The sequence below is a fragment of the Phoca vitulina genome, unplaced genomic scaffold (genome assembly GCF_004348235.1).
Source record: "Phoca vitulina isolate PV1807 unplaced genomic scaffold, GSC_HSeal_1.0 scaffold30, whole genome shotgun sequence".
Taxonomy (NCBI): domain Eukaryota; kingdom Metazoa; phylum Chordata; class Mammalia; order Carnivora; family Phocidae; genus Phoca; species Phoca vitulina.
The window spans coordinates 6,449,169-6,467,323 of NW_022589733.1; the positions used below are offsets into that span (position 1 = coordinate 6,449,169).

General features: G+C 34.5%; 1 protein-coding gene across 13 annotated transcripts in view; it reads left to right on the forward strand.

Moving 5' to 3' along the window:
- The window catches only part of CHD9 (chromodomain helicase DNA binding protein 9), a 217,198-nt gene that overhangs the window by 111,980 nt on the left and 87,063 nt on the right, over nucleotides 1-18,155 (forward strand). For 10 of the 13 annotated variants that reach the window (XM_032424383.1, XM_032424391.1, XM_032424393.1 and 7 more), the window contains one exon: nucleotides 8,256-8,587. In XM_032424383.1, coding sequence (XP_032280274.1) covers nucleotides 8,256-8,587 — 332 coding nt within the window. Of the gene's footprint in view, nucleotides 1-4,894; nucleotides 7,113-7,149; nucleotides 7,475-8,255; nucleotides 8,588-18,155 lie in introns of those variants that run through there. The other 3 variants (XM_032424394.1, XM_032424395.1, XM_032424396.1) reach the window with 3 other exon arrangements.

Below are 18,155 nucleotides of genomic sequence, written 5' to 3' on the forward strand. Positions count from 1 at the left end.
CCCATCTGTGCTTGACCTCCTTCACCTGCAGTTAGAAGTAATATTTGATTTTATTTTTAACCACATAGGAATGTCGTGAATTAATATATTCAAGAAGTCTTTAAAAAAATTTCTTTTTGGGGTGCCGTCTGGTTCAATCAGAAGAGCATGTGGCTCTTGATCTCAGGGTCCTGAGTTCGTGCCCCACATTGGTTATAGAAATTCCTTAAATAAATTAACTTTAAAGGGCGCCTGGGTGGCTCAGTTGGTTAAGCGACTGCCTTCGGCTCAGGTCATGATCCTGGAGTCCCTGGATCGAGTCCCGCATCGGGCTCCCTGCTCGGCAGGGGGTCTGCTTCTCCCTCTGACCCTAACCCCTCTCATGCTCTCTGTCTCTCATTCTCTCTCTCTCAAATAAATAAATAAAATCTTTAAAAAAAAAAAAAAAAATTAACTTTAAAAAGAAAAACCTTTTTTTTTCTTATTTTTTCCCCTAAGAAGCATTTTAGAAAAGGTGTTATGGGAAGTTAGTATTATTTACCAAAGTGATATTTATCTATAATATTTTAATTTTTTTATTGGTGTGATATTTTGAATTGTTATCTGGCAATGGCCATATGCATTCTAAATGGCCAAAGCTGGGACAGTTTGAACAACAAGTAAATAATCATAGTACCAGATTATAACCCATAGAATAAAATAAATATCCATGAGTCCATACTATATATAGTATAGTATATGCTATATATAAATAGTTGAATGAATGAATAAACGAATAGGGAGAAGAGATAGCTTTATTTACAGAATTCCAATTGAAAATGTGGGAGGAATGATAGGAATAGAAAATTTGCATTAGGCAAATACCACAACAGTTGTTACAGGCAAGAACCATCAATGCACGCTAAAATTACTGGGCAAATGTATATGAGAAACAAGATATTTGTTTAGTCTCATAAGATACTTACTAAGTATAAAAGAAGAGATTTATAGTAGAGAATCATGGTAGACACCACTTTAACCAAGCAATCAAAGTCAACGTCCCTAGTAAGTAATAAGGTATACTGACATAATATACCCCCTGATACGGATGATCCCTGAGATGGGCACAGTGTCACATCACAGCAACAATAGTAATACCTAACATCTCTGAGTGTTTGTTGGCCAGACACCACAGTAAGCACATTTTCTGCTGGGCCTCACTACAGCCCTAGTATCACGCGGTAGATACTCTTATATCTCCATTTTACAGATGAGGAATCTGAGGCCCAAATAAATGATAAAACTGGGACTAGAACCTGGGGCTGGCTGACTCCAGAGCCTGTTCCCTAAATCATGACATTATGCTGAGCAAAACTTGTAGTGTCATGGCTAATTTATAGACTGATGAATGCAGTATATTTAATGTTGTCAAGTAAGTAGTGAACTTTGTGAGGTTTTGTGGTTTGATGTTTTTAAAACATACTTTCAATGTATCTGGAAGCAGAAGATGAACTTTTAAACAATACAACATTGAAAAAGCAACACACGCTAACATAAAAGGTTAAATATTACTTGTTTTCATATCCTGTATGGCCTTTTTATAAATAAAAGTTTTCAAAAATTAAATATAAATTTTTATCAAGTATTCGGGTATTTTTATTGAAACCACTTAGCAACCCTAAATCTAAAAATTGGATACCCTTCTCTTTATGTAATCATTTATTGATTCCCTCATTCCTTCAGCATAAAGTCCAAATATTTTAGCATAATTTATAACACTTTTGATAATCTAACCCATTACTTTTCAGTCCTTGTTGCTTATCATTCTTCTACATGCACCTTTGCTTGTTATGCCAAGCTACTTGTTATTCCCAGAATATAACTTTTTAAGTTTCTTTGTAACATTTCAAGTGTACACCCAAGTAGATTATGCATCACCCAGCTACAGTAGCCATCAGTTATAGGCACTGTTTCATCTATATGAGCCTCTAATTATTATTCCCATCTCCTCCATGGATTTTTTTTTAAGGTTTTATTTATTTGAGAGAGAGAGAGTAGGGAGAGGGGCAGAGGGAAAGGGAGAGAGAGAATCTCAAGCAGACTCCCTGTTGAGCATGAAGCGCCATGTGGAGCTCCATCCCTGAGATCATGACCTGAGCCGAAATCAAGAGTTGGACACTTAACCGACTGAGCCACGCAGGGGCCCCCTCCATGGATTATTTTGAAGCGCATCTCAGTCATACCACTTCATCTATAAATATTTCAACTTACATATCTAAAAGACAAATATTTTTGTCTTTAAAACACCACTACAAAATCAGTTTTATACCTAAAAAATAATTATAATTCCTTCATAATCAAATATGTGGTCAAAGTTAAAATTCCCTAGTAGTTTAATAAATATATTTTTACAGTTGATTTTTTCAGGTCTCTATCAAAACAAGGGCTACTCATTATATTTCGTTGATATGTATTTTAAGTGTCTCTTTTTTTTTCTTTTTTATCATTTAGTCTTAAATATCTTTGTTTTGTTCCTTTGTTGAAGAGACTGAGTCGTTTGTAGAGTTTCCTACATTCTGGATTTTGCTGATTACACCCCCATGATATCCTCTAACATGGTCCCCTCTCTCTGTATTTCCTATAAGTCATAAAACAAATTTGTATTTAGAAAAATATAGCTTTTTTTTTTTAAGATTTTTACTTATTTGACAGATACACAGTGAGAGAGGGAACACAAGCAGGGGGAGCAGGAGAGGGAGAAGCAGGCTTCCCGCTGAGCAGGGAGCCCGATGTGGGGCTCAATCCCAGAACCCTGGGATCATGACCTGAGCCAAAGGCAGACGCTTAACGACTGAGCCACCCAGGTGCCCCGAAAAATATAGCTTTTGTGAATATGTACTGTTTGCCTGAATTGCTATGTGGATTTAAAATAAAGGCAATACTTTTAATAGTATTACCTTATCAATGTAAAATTCAAGATTTATGACACTAAAAAAAGAAAGGAATGTCATGGTTAGCTAAAAATGGAGACCTGGGTACTAGTACAAGTCACAAGATGAGAGTAGGCCTTTTAGTTTGTGAACATGGCACTTCACAGATGTGAAGAAAGCAAAGTAAAATAATTGCTTTGCTTCCATCAAAAACTCTGAAAATAGATCTAGGGGTAAAACTCAGAAAAAGACTTTGACAGATTATGATTTGCTCTTGGGTCAATTTTTCCCCTTCTTTTCTCTTTAAAAGCAGGTCTTTATTGGTAGCTTGTGGAAAAAATGTTCTATGCAATAAATAAAAACCAAAAGAAGTCACCACATTAATATTTGACACATATTGCTAAGATTAACTATAAATTTATTGTTTTTAGAAGGTTGGTTTTTTATGAATATTTAAGTAAATAATACTTAACTTCCCTTAAAATAAAGAGGTTAAAAACTAGCACACCCGACTTACTATAAACAATTTAAAAGAACTAAAATGCCTTGTAAGTTATATTTATAATATCAAATTACTATATTTACTTTCCTTTTGACTGCAGAATTTTTAACTCTCTCCTCTTGGCTTCCATGACACCACTTGTTTGCTGATACTCACCTTACCATTCTTGTAGTTTCTCTTTGTTTTCCTTCATTAAACTCCTCTTTATCTGCTAGTTCCTTGAACTTAGTGTTTTGGGGTTTCCCTGTTGGTTCTCTTCTGTTATTTCTGCGTTGTCTCTCTAGGCAGTAACACTGGTTTTTGCTCATGGCTTGCTGTCTCTGTTCTGTTTTATACTGTCTTCCATTGGAGCCTCTGTCCACCTCCAGCCCTGGGCCTGAAGCCTAACAGTGCTCTCTTCTGAGAAAGGTTGGAAGATTTTTAGCTCTCATGCAGTTTTACCTATGTTGTTGAAAATTCCTTGTTCTGTGTGTTTGTTTGTTTTTAAAGATTTTATTTACTTGACAGAAAGAGACACAGAGAGAGAGGGAACACAAGCAGGGGGAGTGGGAGAGGGAGAAGCAGGCCTCCCACGGAGCAGGGAACCCGACGCAGGGCTCGATCCCAGGGATCATGACCTGAGCTGAAGGCAGACGCTTAACGACTGAGCCACCCAGGCACTCCTGTTCTGTGTTTTATTCTTACTAAGAAATTGTATCTGTTTTCTTATTTGAGACCTTTTATTCTTTCATATTACTTTAAAAATATATGAAATAGGGGCACCTGGATGGCTCAGTCAGTTAAGCATCTGCCTTTGGCTCAGGTCAAAATCCCAGGGTCCTGGGATTGAGCCCCAAGTCGAGTCTGCTTCTCCCTCTGCCTCTGCCCCTCCCCCTTCTTGTGCTTGCTTGCTCTCTCTCTAATAAATAAATTAATTAATTAGTTAAAAATATGTGAAATAGAACATTCCCCAATAGAGGAGACTGTATTCTATTGTACATGTATAGCAGCCATGTGATTATTCTCCCCTTCTTTTTGGAAATTTATCATTTCCATTCCTGTCCGCACACTGGTAATTCAATAGTCTAAATTATTTGTATACAACTGAAATATTTGAAATGGACAGATTCCCAGTGTGGGTTGGGTGAGTATGTGGGAAAATCATTCCACCAAGAGAGATCTGACTTCACCCTCAGATTTTAACACCTCTGATTTCTTGAACAAATCTCTTTGCTTCTTTCTCTCATGAAGGTATGAAAACTTTTTAATTTTTAACACATAGCATTCATAAAGGCTAGAGACCATACTTTTTCATGCTGTTCTATTTCATTTTTTTTTTAGTGATGTGGACCCACTAAATTTATATCATGAGTTGCTATACGGTCATGACCTGTGGTTTGAAAAACACTCATACCATAAATCTTTGAGTTTCCCCCATAATGAAATATGATATGCCAGGTCTTCCATATATTCCTTTCAGTTACTATCAACATAATTAATATATCACATATGGGATCATCTTTATGTTTTGCTATGACTTCTTTGTCTTATAAAAATTTAGATATGATATTAATATATATGCCTTCTTTTTGTATTGTTTTTGTCATTTACCATATAGTTACCATTTTGGGGGAGTATGACCTTTGCCTTTATATTTGATTTTTAAACAACTTGTGTTTAAAAAAAATATTTTGAAACTATGACAAACTTAGAGAAAAATCACAAGTGAAGTACAAAGAAATTCTTTCACTTTGTAAAGAATTGGAGAGTAGATTGCAGACCTGATGTTTCATCACCACCAAAGACTTTAATATATATTTCCTACAGATAAGAAAGATATTTTTCTGTGTAACTACAGTGTAGCCGTAATAAGTGGGAAGTCGATACAGCAGGGGCTGTGGGATGGGGAGGAAAATAGAACAAGATACAATTAAGTAGACTTGACAATTTGATGAGTGCTTATATAAGGTAAAAGAGAAAGACAGTAGCATTGAAAAAAGCATATCAATTACCCTTTTGTAAGTTTGTGGTATATGTGTAAATTGGGAAATGACCTACATTAAAAATGTTTAGTTACAACACCTTGATATTGATGTTCTGTGGGAATATAATTTTAAAATACTGTCTTCTAATAGCGGAAGAAATATTTAACCATGGATTTTGTTATTGTTGTCTACTATTAAGATTTATTGTTAAATAATTGGGATTTTGAGTCAAGTAATAGAATCTATTGAAAAGCTTTAACAGGAGAAGTGAGATATTTTGGAAATCATCCTAGGTTCTGGGGATAATGTCAGTGAGTTAAGGATATTGAAAGAAAACAGCAGAGCAGTCAGATCCTTTCCTTGCCATTAGTGGTTCTCTAAACTTTAATTTCTTCCCCTGCTGTCCACATTGGGCTTTCCTGGACATTGGTCATATCACGTTGCTCCATTTTGAGACCTTCGGTGCTTAAAAGGAAAGAAACAAAAAACGTTCTTTGGTAGAAATATCAGATAACTTGCCAGGATCAACTGAAAAAATGGTATTAATGAAAGAAGTAAACTTGAATTTTGAAGCTGTGAAAATTTTGTTTTAGGTATGGTAGGGCATTGCTTATTAAAATAGTCTCAATTTTTATAGAAAGAAAAGTTGATGATGAAGACTTGTTATTTATTTTTAGCAAGCAACTGAAACTAAAATTTTATCTGAAAAACTCCATAGTTCAGTTAAAATAGAACATGAAGGGTAAAGGTCAGGAAGGTTTTGTGAGTTTTTTATGTTAGAAAAATAAATTAATGTATTTCTCCAGGTTTAAATAAGGAAAAAATATAAGTGTCGTTATTTATTCTTTGTGGGCATACAGGCAGCTCTCCTGTGTTCTTATCGAAATCTTCAACTTCTCTTTAGAATTTAAATGAAAATGGCTTCATTACTCCGTCTTAAAAATAATATTGTTAGCTTTTTGTTAGAAGAATCAGAAGAGAAGTTACCTAATTTCTTAAAGAGAAGTCACTTGTTCTGTGTTCATTTGCATGACCTGCTCTTTTAACCCTTTGCTCCTCGTCGGCTATTTTCCTACTTCCAGTATTTTATGGTATCCTGGAGAAAAGTATTTTTCCCCGGTAAAAATTGCATCGGATTTTGTTTGTTAATATCGATAGCTACCTAAAGCCATTTCACCACGGTTTTAGTTTGCAGATGAGCTCTTAAAATCAGGTTTTAGGTGTATTTTTAAAAAACTTGACTGCAGGAAGTGGCAGAGCTAGAGTTAATGTGTTACATGGAGGGAAGAACAGTCCATCGGGGGTTAAATTGCAGAGTCTAATGGAATAATAACTGGTAGCACCATCTGCTGGCCTACTTCCGCAGAAGGAGTCAGTATTTTTAACGACATCTCTAATATTCATGCTGATGCATTTTGATGCTTTGTGCATTCATTTCTTTCTGTGCTTTGTTGGAATCTGGCTATCTGCTTACAGCTATTGAGGAAACTCAGCTTTTTAGGAGGGGTTTACAGCCTTTTTCATATCTAAATAGGATGAACAGTGGATATAAACTTGCCAAGGCAGAAATGTGTTGATAAATCACAATGTGTGTTTGTGGAGGGTTGTGCATCTCTTGGTTGCAGCTTGCTAAATAGGCCATTTAGGAATCTTCTTTCAATGCTTTTTTCTTGAGCACTGCCTGGGGTGGTGAAAAAGCAGAGGGCAAGCCTTTGTCTGACGCCAAAAATGTCTTCAGTGAAGAGGCCAAGAGGAAGGGTAAGTGAAAGCCTGAATGAGTGGGAGGAGGAGGGGTTCTTTGGGCTAAAAGGCTAATGGGATTGAATAACCTTCCTTATTACTGGCTGCTGCGGCGGGAGTCGTACTGCATCGCCATCTTGAGCTTGTTGCTGTTTTCCTCGAGTCTTGGTTATTTGTTATAGCCTGTAGGCCCTAAGGTGGCATTTTAGTGAGCGTTCCAAACCCCTCTTCCTCTCCCAGTGCTCCAGCACTGCTATGAAGCCTTTGATGAGGCAGGTATAGAAAAGATATCCAGTGAAGCACACTGGAATCAGCATGAAAATGTGTGTGGAAATTCCTGGTGATTTTTTCCTTTGCTATAGTCAGAGGCATGTTTACGGGTAAGAACATAACAAAACTGTGATCTGAGTATATGTGGATGAATGCGTGTTTGGAGAAGATTTTTTTTTTTTTTTTAAATGCTGTTGATCTGCTTCCTGTGATCTTGCTAAAATATTAATAATTTTAACGTAAAACTGTAAAACTTGGGGTTTTTTCAGAATTGCTTGAGCAAAATAATTATGATACAGAAAGAAAAAAATTCACATTTAACTCTTTCACGGAAAAGCTAAAACTTTCTCTAATTTTAAGTATGGGAATGTCTATTTACTAACTAGCTATGTTGCTGCATAGATTGCACATTAAAAAATGATTTAAATGATTTCAGGTTCTAGTTCTAATTTCTTGTAAAGAGAAGCTTTATATTTCTAAAAATTATAATAAACTAAGGAGTAGTCAATTCTAAATTAAAATTGCTATTTTAAATTTATTAATTTTCAGAGTTCTGGAGTGAGGAGGAAAGAAAAGACTTATTTCAAATGCACAGAGTATTTACAGGACAGAATTTGAATCAACTAACTAATCAAGAATGCTATGAAAATATCAGTGAATCTACATTATCCTTCTTTAACCTTCATTTTTAAAAGCAGTAGTTGAGCTTTTTATTTTATACCTACACTAATTTCTAGATCAACACACTGTTTTAATTTTAAATTTGTTTGTAGCACTCACATACTGGTTCACATATTTTACTTTAAGCATAATCTTAAATGTTCGTATATTTATGTTAATTGTTTAGGTGTACTTTGATACGTTGTGTAAAAAGTATTCTGATTTCTCTAGCCTCCATCTTCCAAGAAGAGTGATGGTTCTGGGACATATACTAAGTTGCAGAATACCCAGGTGAGGATCATGTCTGAGAAGAAGCAGAGAAAAAAAGTGGAATCAGAAAGCAAGCAAGAAAAGGCTAATCGGATAATATCAGAGGCCATAGCAAAAGCAAAGGAACGTGGGGAACGCAATATTCCACGAGTAATGAGTCCTGAAAACTTCCCTAGTGCTTCAGTTGAAGGAAAAGAGGAAGAGAAAGGTAGACGGATGAAATCCAAGCCAAAGGACAAAGAGAGCAAAAAAACAAAAACTTGTTCTAAGTTAAAAGAGAAGACAAAAATTGGGTAAGTTGGTTAAGAATTAAATTTAATTCCTTTGAATTTTTTTGTCAGAGTGCAGTCTGTCTCATCTTTTACTTTTGATTTTATGTATTTACTCCCACTTTGAAGTTTTAAGTTGTTAGATGCTATGTGTACCTTATTTCCTTTTTTGAATGAATTGGGGAATATTCCAAGATTTACTACATTTTACAATTCTGTGAACATAGCTTTTTGTATCTTAATATTAGTAAAAGGAATTTAAATTAGGAAAATATGTCATACATAAAACAGAAAAAGGAAAACAAAACCAAACCCATTGCTGTGCCAGTTCCAAATTCACTTTCTTTACAGAAAGTGCATTGAAATCTTCTACAAGATTTCTTTACCTCTTAGTTGTACTTCATTGGGCACCTTATACTTTGGAAATGTGAGATACAGTCCTTTCTCATAAACCCACAACTTTGAACTAAATGGAATGACAAGAAAACTAAGACCATTTAAATCAACGATGAGCAGCTCTAACCTCTTACTGGTCTACTCCCCTCACTGTCTTTCTGATTTACTTTATGTAATAAAGAGGCCAGGTGAGGATTAATGCTCCAAGAGAATTATAAGGCCAAGGAATTGCTCTAGAAGGGTATGTTAATCCTTGGTGTTTTTATATGACTACTCATCTGATATATTTTCAAAAAACAAAATAAAATAAATGTTAATATTTGTATTATATTTAAATTTTTGCATGCAAGGGTAAAAATAACCGAAGGCCAACAGTTTGGATTTTTTTTTTTACAGGAATATTTGGCCATTTTTGCAGGCTTTTTTCTTTTTTTTTCCACACAAAGTACACAGTAAAAAATTTCTTTATTATGAAAATCTTCATTTGCTTAAGAAATAATTGATACATTATATAGATATTTAGAACTAATACAAATTTGTAAAACAAATTAATTCTCAGCATTTTAAATGCAGTCACCAAACTGAATTATATTGTCATGTCCTGATGCCTTTCAATCCAAACCATTAAATAACATGGGCTCTCTTGCCGTAATAGAGCAGTGACTGTTTGTGATTTTTACATTTTATTTGCAGACAGCAAAAACGAAATTTGAAAGTTAAATTTCTGCTCCTTTATTTAAAGGTTTTGGCATGAAGGTATCTTATTTTTCTAATATTATGTCTAGTTTTAATTAGGAAACCCCATATTTAATCCTTTAATATATTAAGAGTTAGTATAATTAAAGTTTTCCAGTTTTAACTTATACAGAGACATAGGTAAAGTGTTGTACTATTTGGAAGGGCATTAAAAAAATAATGCACAAACCAAGAGAAACTGGTAGAGAAACTTCAAAAGTTACAATAAGTTTAAATTTGGGAGGGAATAGGTTGAGGCAAAAGATACCAGAAATGAATCTGTTTCTAGAAAAACGATGTACATAAGGGTAAATTAGAAATAATCATAATAGAGAGAAACGTGGAATTTTGAAACATGTAAATATGGTAGGGAGTAGTAATATATTGCAGTAGAGTGTCTGACTTATTCTGTGATATTTATATTTTTGTTAGAAGTAGGTAGATTATTAATAACAAATGATCTTAATATTGCACAGTGTTGATCAATTTAGTAGTTGTTTTTAGAGAGAACATTCTTGAGAAAACAGGTGAAAATTGTATTGGAAAGATAAATACATGGCAAGACACTGAGCAGTTGCTAGAGAAAACTTTGTTGAGATTATAAGATCATCCTTTTGATAGAGGAATTTTTAAGTTGCAGCCAAGTAAAGTAAAATGGAAGCTTGCCTTTTATATTGTTATTAAGAGGTTGGAGTAAAACAAGGACCTCTTGGTCATCTTTATCAGACAAAGACAAAGATTGTCATGTTGGAGGAAAAAACGTAGCTGGAAATGAAATTTATATACAACTTGGAGTTCCTATACTAGTCAATTGAAATATTACTGTACTTTCCAGTAAGCTGCTATATTTAAATTTTGAATTTGACAAGTTTTTAATTTCTGTGTCATTTATTTTTTTATTTTTTTATTTTTTAAAGATTTTATTTATTTATTTGACAGAGAGAGACACAGCGAGAGAGGGGACACAAGCAAGGGGAGTGGGAGAAGGAGAAGCAGGCTTCCCACTGAGCAGGGAGCCCGATGCGGGGCTCGATCCCAGGACCCTGGGATCATGACCTGAGCCAAAGGCAGACGCTTAACGACTGAGCCACCCAGGCACCCCTGAAGTCATTTAAATAGTTAAGTTTAGTTGCATAATTTTAATTAACAGCATTTTATGATATATTAAACGTTTTCTTTTGAAAGTTTTATTTTTCTGTTAGTTTGAGAAGAGTTGGGTTATTGCCACCATCAAAGGACAGATACCAGAGAAAGTTGAAGGAAACGTATGCTAGAGCTTAACCACCAGCAGTGAGAAATAGAAATTTTGAGAGTAGCTAAATTTGTAAACAGTGAGTTATGGTTGATGTACAGTCAGAGTTGGTGTTCATTTCACCACATGTGATTTGATACAGTCTAGAAAGAAGAAAACTAGGACTGCTTCTGCTTGCCAGTGTGCTTGAAACCTTTTTGTCGTTTCTGCTACTCTTGTAGATTAATTTTTTAAAAAATACAAGGGAAAAAGGGCCCCTTTCAGAGCACCTGTGTACAGTCTCATTTCATCTTTCCACCTCTGTGAGTTATGTCGGCACACAGTGTGCTAGTTTGCTTAAGTTCTTTGGCTTTGGAGCCAAGAGTATTTGTTCAAATCCCAGTTTTGTCACCTACAAGCAGTGTGACCCTGGACAAATACTTAACCTCCAAGCTTTAATTTCTTCCTGTGTAGAAAGGGGATAATGATAGTACTTGCCTCATGGTGTTATTTTGGGGATGAAATGATTTAATAGCTTTTAAAGCATATGGAGCAGTACCCGGAATTTAATAAATGTCCGTCATTATTTTCTGAAAACATAAATAGCATGTAGCTATTTAGGGAAAGGGCTGCGGCCAGGAGCCACGCCCCTTTCTTCACGCCTAAACTTTCACTCATCTGCCTAGGTTCTCTTTCCATTAAGGCTCTGTTCCTAAATAAGACCACTTAAAAAGTTAGGCTAACAGGGCGCCTGGGTGGCTCAGTTGGTTAAGCGACTGCCTTCGGCTCAGGTCATGATCCTGGAGTCCCGGGATCGAGTTCCGCATCGGGCTCCCTGCTCAGCAAGGAGTCTGCTTCTCCCTCTGACCCTCCTCCCTCTCATGCTCTCTGTCTCTCATTCTCTTTCTCTCAAATAAATAAATAAAATCTTAAAAAAAAAAAGTTAGGCTAACAGTGCTCACTTTGGTAGCACATCTACTTAAAAAAAAAAAATCAAACAAAAACAAAAACAGTTGCTAATTGTTAAGAGGGGTAATAGGTTAACTTATTAATGGCTTTTTTCATATGAGCATGCTTCTGTTTATCAGGTAACTAGGGTAGGATTTAGGAGAGGTAAATTGTGTTTGAAATTTGCCCAGAGCTTGAAAGGGTTGACCACAGTTAAGTGGAAGGTGGTGAGTTGAAATGGAAATGGCAGGTATAAAATAGTGAGGTAGGGAAACAGCCTTTTGCTGCTTTAATGTTGGTCATGATCTTGGCAGTCAGGTTCTAACAAGCTGCCTTTCAACTAGAATAGCAGATATTTCTTTAGTAATAATAGGTACATAATAGATGCTCCATGAATGGAATGGAATGAATTTTGTGGAATGAATGAATGAGTAGATTAAATATTAAATGTTACCAAATGGTTGGATTTGATTTGTTAAATCAAAAACAGAAATGGCAAGCTAATCCTTCACTGAAACCTCAGGGACATAGCTAATGGTTTAGTAATAGTAGAGAGTTAGATTCTCAAATAAATTCATTCTAAGACTTCAGGTAGAATTTTCTTACGGTTCTATGTGTGATTTGATTATATAGTAGAATATCACCTGATTTAATTGGAGCATTTTTAAATTTATGGTTTATAACTTTAACATTTAAATTATGTGTCCATGTTGTCAATTAGAATTTACTTCTGTGTGTTACAGATTATTGGACTGGCATAGGTAGAATGATTTTGATACTTAAAAATGTTTTATGGCCCTACAGATTTAATCAGTCCTTCATGATTAAACTTATTTTCTTTTTTGTATTATTCATAATTATTCTTTCTGTATGCTAGATATCAAGTGGCTAGAAATAGCTTTTCTCTTGAGTGAAAGCAGAAAACTCTAAATTAGGAAATATTTATCAAATTCAAGTAGAAATTAAGGACGTTGGGATGCCTGGGTGGCTCAGTCGGTTAGGCGTCTGCCTTCCTCTCAGGTCATGATTCCAGGGGCCTGGGATCAAGTTCTGCATCAGGCTCCTTGCTCAGCTGGGAGCCTGCTTCTCCCTCTGCCTGCCATTCCCCCTGCTTGTGCACGCGTGCTCTCTCTCTCTCTCTGATGAATAAATGAATAAAATCTTTAAAAAAAAAAAAAGAAAGAAAGAAATTAAAGATGTTATATTATAAAGAAAAACAATAAAACATAATTAAATTTTGAAATTATATTGTGCCCTTTTTTGCTATAGTTTGAGACCGCAGGAAGGAAGAAGGAAAATAACATTTATTAATTACCTTGCATCATATATATACATATATATGTATGTGTGTTTTTTAAATAAAACTAACATGTAAGTTTGTCCATATGCATGTCTGTAGAGATACATTTACATCTAAATAATAAAATACATAAGGAAAAAATGAATTAACAAAATCTGAGCGAAAATATGAATCATCAGAAATTGAGAATTATCATTTCATAGTCCATGTTATTAATAAAGTGACAAATGAGACCCTGTTTGCATGTATTCAAAATAGTAAGAATTTAATATCTGGATAAAATATAAATATATTAATTAATTGTTTCTTGGCATATGACCAAAAAAAAAAAACTTGGAAAAAATGTATGATATAAATTTATTATATTTTTAATATTATTAATCATATGCCATTAGTAGTCTGTAGAGGTTCTGTAATTTTTAAATGCCAGGCAGGTAAAATGTTTTATTGATTTCACTCCTTAGATCTAAACTTAAACTCAGTGAAAATCTGAAACACATTCATCTGCAGAAAGAATTGATACAGCGTGCATTATTTGTTATGAATTCAATGAAGATTTGCAGTTCCATTTTTAAGAAGTATACCTTTACATAAAATGTATTAGTAAGGTCTGTCATTAGCAATGTGTTGTATGTATTTCATTGAATCTAAGATGGCATTGATTATAAGGCACACTATTATTTTATGTGTAAGAAAGAAAAAAAATATTGCCAGTTAAAACTATGGCATGTGTTTGATTATTAAATGAATCTCGATTTCATAGATGTTAATATATGGGGAAAATATGTATCTTAGAGCCACTGAAGTAAAGTTTTTGATTTAATGCTCCTACTCTGTCAGTATTTTTCAACATAAACACCCTTTTCTCTTTTAAAAAAGTATTTTTTAAGAATAAGAATATGTCAATATATTGACTATGATTATTAATACTTAGCTAATACTTGTATTGAAACAACTCAGTGAATTCAACTTTTTAAAAAAATCCTATCCGTCCTTAAACAGGAAGTAATTTATAGTCCAAGTTACCAAGAGCATACAAGACAATGTTACTTTCACAAACTGCAGGATTAACTAAAATAAAGAACACTTTTTTAAAACTTGCTTTTCCCGGGCGCCTGGGTGGCTCAGTCATTAAGCGACTGCCTTCGGCTCGGGTCATGATGGGATCGAGCCCCGCATTGGTCTCCCTGCTTGGCGGGGGGCCTGCTTCTCCCTCTCCCACTCCCCCTGCTTGTGTTCTATCTCTCACTGTGTCTCTCTCTCTGTCAAATAAATAAATAAAATCTTTAAAAAAAAAATAAAATAAAACTTGCTTTTCCCAGAGGAGTTTAAGCTGGAGTCTTGAGTTGACTCTTAAAATGGAGAAATTTCACCAGGTTAAAAGTTTTTCTTTTTTTAAGAAAAAGTTTCTATTTTATGACTTTAAAAATAGCTGCAGTGTCTTTCACTTGGCTTACAAAGAAAAACATTATAATGTGAAATAGTATTTTTGCTTGTTTCCTTCACTTATGATGAATTGGATGCATTAATTACAACAAATGGACTAATTGGGCAAGAATCATTGTTTGTCCAATTATTGCAATGAGAGAATCAACAGGGGGCAATTACAGATTGACATTGTGTAGAATGCAGCTTGTTACTCAGCCTCTACTAATAAACATGTGGGTAGGATTCAGATGAGTGCATAAATTACATCTGAAAATCAAATATAGATGTCAAGTATAAACACTGAGGTTTTCTAGTGCAAATGAAATAATATTTCAAATTTATACTTAGTTTGAAATTGCCCTTTGCTGTCTGAAACAAGCTATGTTTTGATATTTAGTTCTTTTACTTGTTGCTGCAATTTGCTAACATTGATAACAGATCCCTTTAATGTTTTAAAAACAAAACTTGCAAAAAGCCTTTATTATTCATGTATTCTGTATTTTGCACTTTACTTTGGTGATATTTCTAAGAATAGCAAACTGTCAGTTTATTTGAAGAATGTATCTATAATGAACTTTTAGTTTCATTTATAATGTTATTATATTTTAGAATTCATATAGTAGACTCTTTGTGATCTGTGATGGAAGAATGGAATGCTCTTTGGAAATTGGGTATTTTACTTAACTGATTTCATTTTATTTTTTCTACTTTCGGATCATCTGATTTCTCTCACATAATATTTATGGCAAACATTTGTCATTATACAGGTAGTAGAGATTTCTGGTTGTTAGAAAATCAGATAAACTTCAACCTTAATAATTTGCTAAAAGATAATAATAGTTTCATATTTCTCTGTATCCATTAAACTATATGTATTTATTGACATTAAGTACTGATTGGTTGAAATATAGTGTCATTTTTTTTTTAAATCAGTAAGATGTTGGAAATAGTAGACTAGGAATAAAGAGACCTTTATTGTCTTTTACTAAACTTGTGACTCAGGCTTTTATTTCACCTTTTGGAGCTAAAGCTTCCCTATTAGTATATTGGGACTAGCACCTTATCTATCTCAGAGTTTTTCTCAGGATCAACTGAGATATCGTAAGCGAAAGCACTTTGGTGTGTTTTAAGTGCTCTATAAATATAAAATCATTTTATTATCCTGAATATTTGTTTTTAGAGTTTTCTATGATAATAACTCTGAACCAGTGGTTCCCAAACCTGGTGGAACATCAGAATCTTTTAGGGAATTTTTTAAAAGTCTGATTGGAGTCCCACTTAACTAGATCAGAAGCCTGGGGTTGGGACCTACAAATCTGTATTTTTTTTTTTTTTTTACTTTTTACTTTGAACTAATCTCAGACTTGCAAAAATAGGTCAGAGTTCCTTTAGACTCTTCACCTAGCTTCCTCAAATGTTAACATCTTATATAACCAAAGCACGATTATCAAACCCAGAAAAAAACACTAACTAGTACAATTCTCTAAACTTAGAAACCTCATCCAAATTTTGTTAGTTGTTCCACTTTTTTGGCCAGGATCCTACATTTCATTGTGTTGTCATCTCTCCTTACACTCCTCCAATTTGGGATAATTCCTTAGTCTCTGTCTTTTGTAATGTTTTCAGTTTTGAAGCATACTGGCCAGTGATTTTGTAGAATGTCTCTCAGTTTGGGTTTGTCTGATACTTTCTGATTAGGAATCCTTATTTTTAACAGACAGCCTTCTAATGAAGCCTACCTCTCACACATTTAGGAATTACTCATCAATACCAACCTAATCTTTGTTCCCCTTTGTAGTATTACCTATGTGCCATTTTAGAACTTTACAATAAACCAGTATGACTTCATTGTTTCCAAGAATCAGTGTTCTGTGTCAGTAACCCTAGTTTTTAAATCTTAAAATATGTCTGTATTTTACTGAGAAATATGTCAGTCGAGCATGACTTCATGTTTTAGAATCACCTTTTTCCTACCATGGAAATGTACCGTTTTTTAACAGAAAGGGCATGTGTAAATATTTTGGACTTTGTAAGGTTTAATAGGAAACTACCATATATGAAATATCTCTTACAAAGTTAGGATTTAAAAGAGATTTTTGCATAGGTTAAGAATGGTTAATTTAAAAAGATTTTTGCATAGGCTAAGAATGGTTAATGAGTTTATGAAATAAGATGCTCTTCCAGGCCTATGGAACAACCTTGGAAGAAAATACAGAATATATGGAAAACACAATTTAAAAGGTCCTTTTTTGTTTTGAAGAACATTTTCAAATAATTAATATAATGAAGGTTTATCCTAAGGTATTACGGGCAGTGTTTTTACTAGGACTTACCCTCCTCCACTAAAAAGGGTAGGTATCTGAGATTGATAGGGCAGCACTTACTAGTATTTCTTTTCTAGAGATTCAAGCAATATTTATAAAAATGTTTGAGCAAATGGCAGAGTGAATCCAATATATATTTCTACTACCTAATTTTACTTAAAGTTATCCCTGATCTTGCCACTGAAGACCAGCTGGACAAGTGCGTTAGGCTGTATTGTGTAATCACAAGGAACATCATGCTTATCCTTAGGAGGAGGTTTTTACTGGAAGAGGGGACTTCTGGAAAACTAATAATGTCTTGTTTCTTGATCTAGAAGCTGGTTACACATTTATGTTCATTTGAGAAAATTCATGAAGCTGTTCTCTTTTGATGTGTGTACTTTTCTGAACTTATATAATATTTTCACATTAGGAGACTTTTAGGTTTAGGGAAAGTGAGGGGTTGCATTTGGGAACGTTTTGAGAGCGTCAGTTTAAGCTCTGGAGTGAGGCATACTTAATTTTTATTTCTAGTCTTACTGTCAGTGTGACTTTGAGCAAGGCATTTAACTTCCCTAAGCCTCCGTTTCCTCCTCTTATAAAATGCTAGTATTCACTTCTCGGAATTGTATGAACATCAAATGAGAGAATGCATGTTAAAGTCAGCAGAGACTGCTTCCATAAACACTGGGTAAATGGAAGCTTTGAAAATGTAAAGGAGTTCCAAGAGTTCAGATAACAGTGGGTTGAGGACTGAAAATGAAATAGTCTGTATAGACGGATGAGGAGGAGGAAAAACAAGATCATGTGGTATCTAATAGTAGATATGACCTCAAGGGAGAGTTTTATGTTAGCAGGGAAACCAGAGTAAGGAAAAGGGACCAGAAGAGGGAAGAAATGACCAGTGAAAGTGGTGAGAGGGAATGAAGCATAAACATGGTTGGTTCCTTAATGTTGTTCCAGAATATCTTTTTGTACTCTCTCTGATTTCCTGGTTCCAACATGAGCTCTGTTTGTACTTTTATTTGCTTGTCCAAAGAGTGCAGGTGAGACACCCAGTAAAAATTATCCTTCTCCTGTGGAAGGTGGTAGTCATGCCATACAAGAATAAACGTCTTTCTAGAAGTTTCTTGCCTAATCATCCAGTCAGTGGCCATGTCAATTGATTTTGCCTCCATAGTAAAGTTGTGCTTTTCTTCACCTCTTCATCCACACAGCGTGGCCCTGTGTTGCTCTCTTCATGCCTCGCTT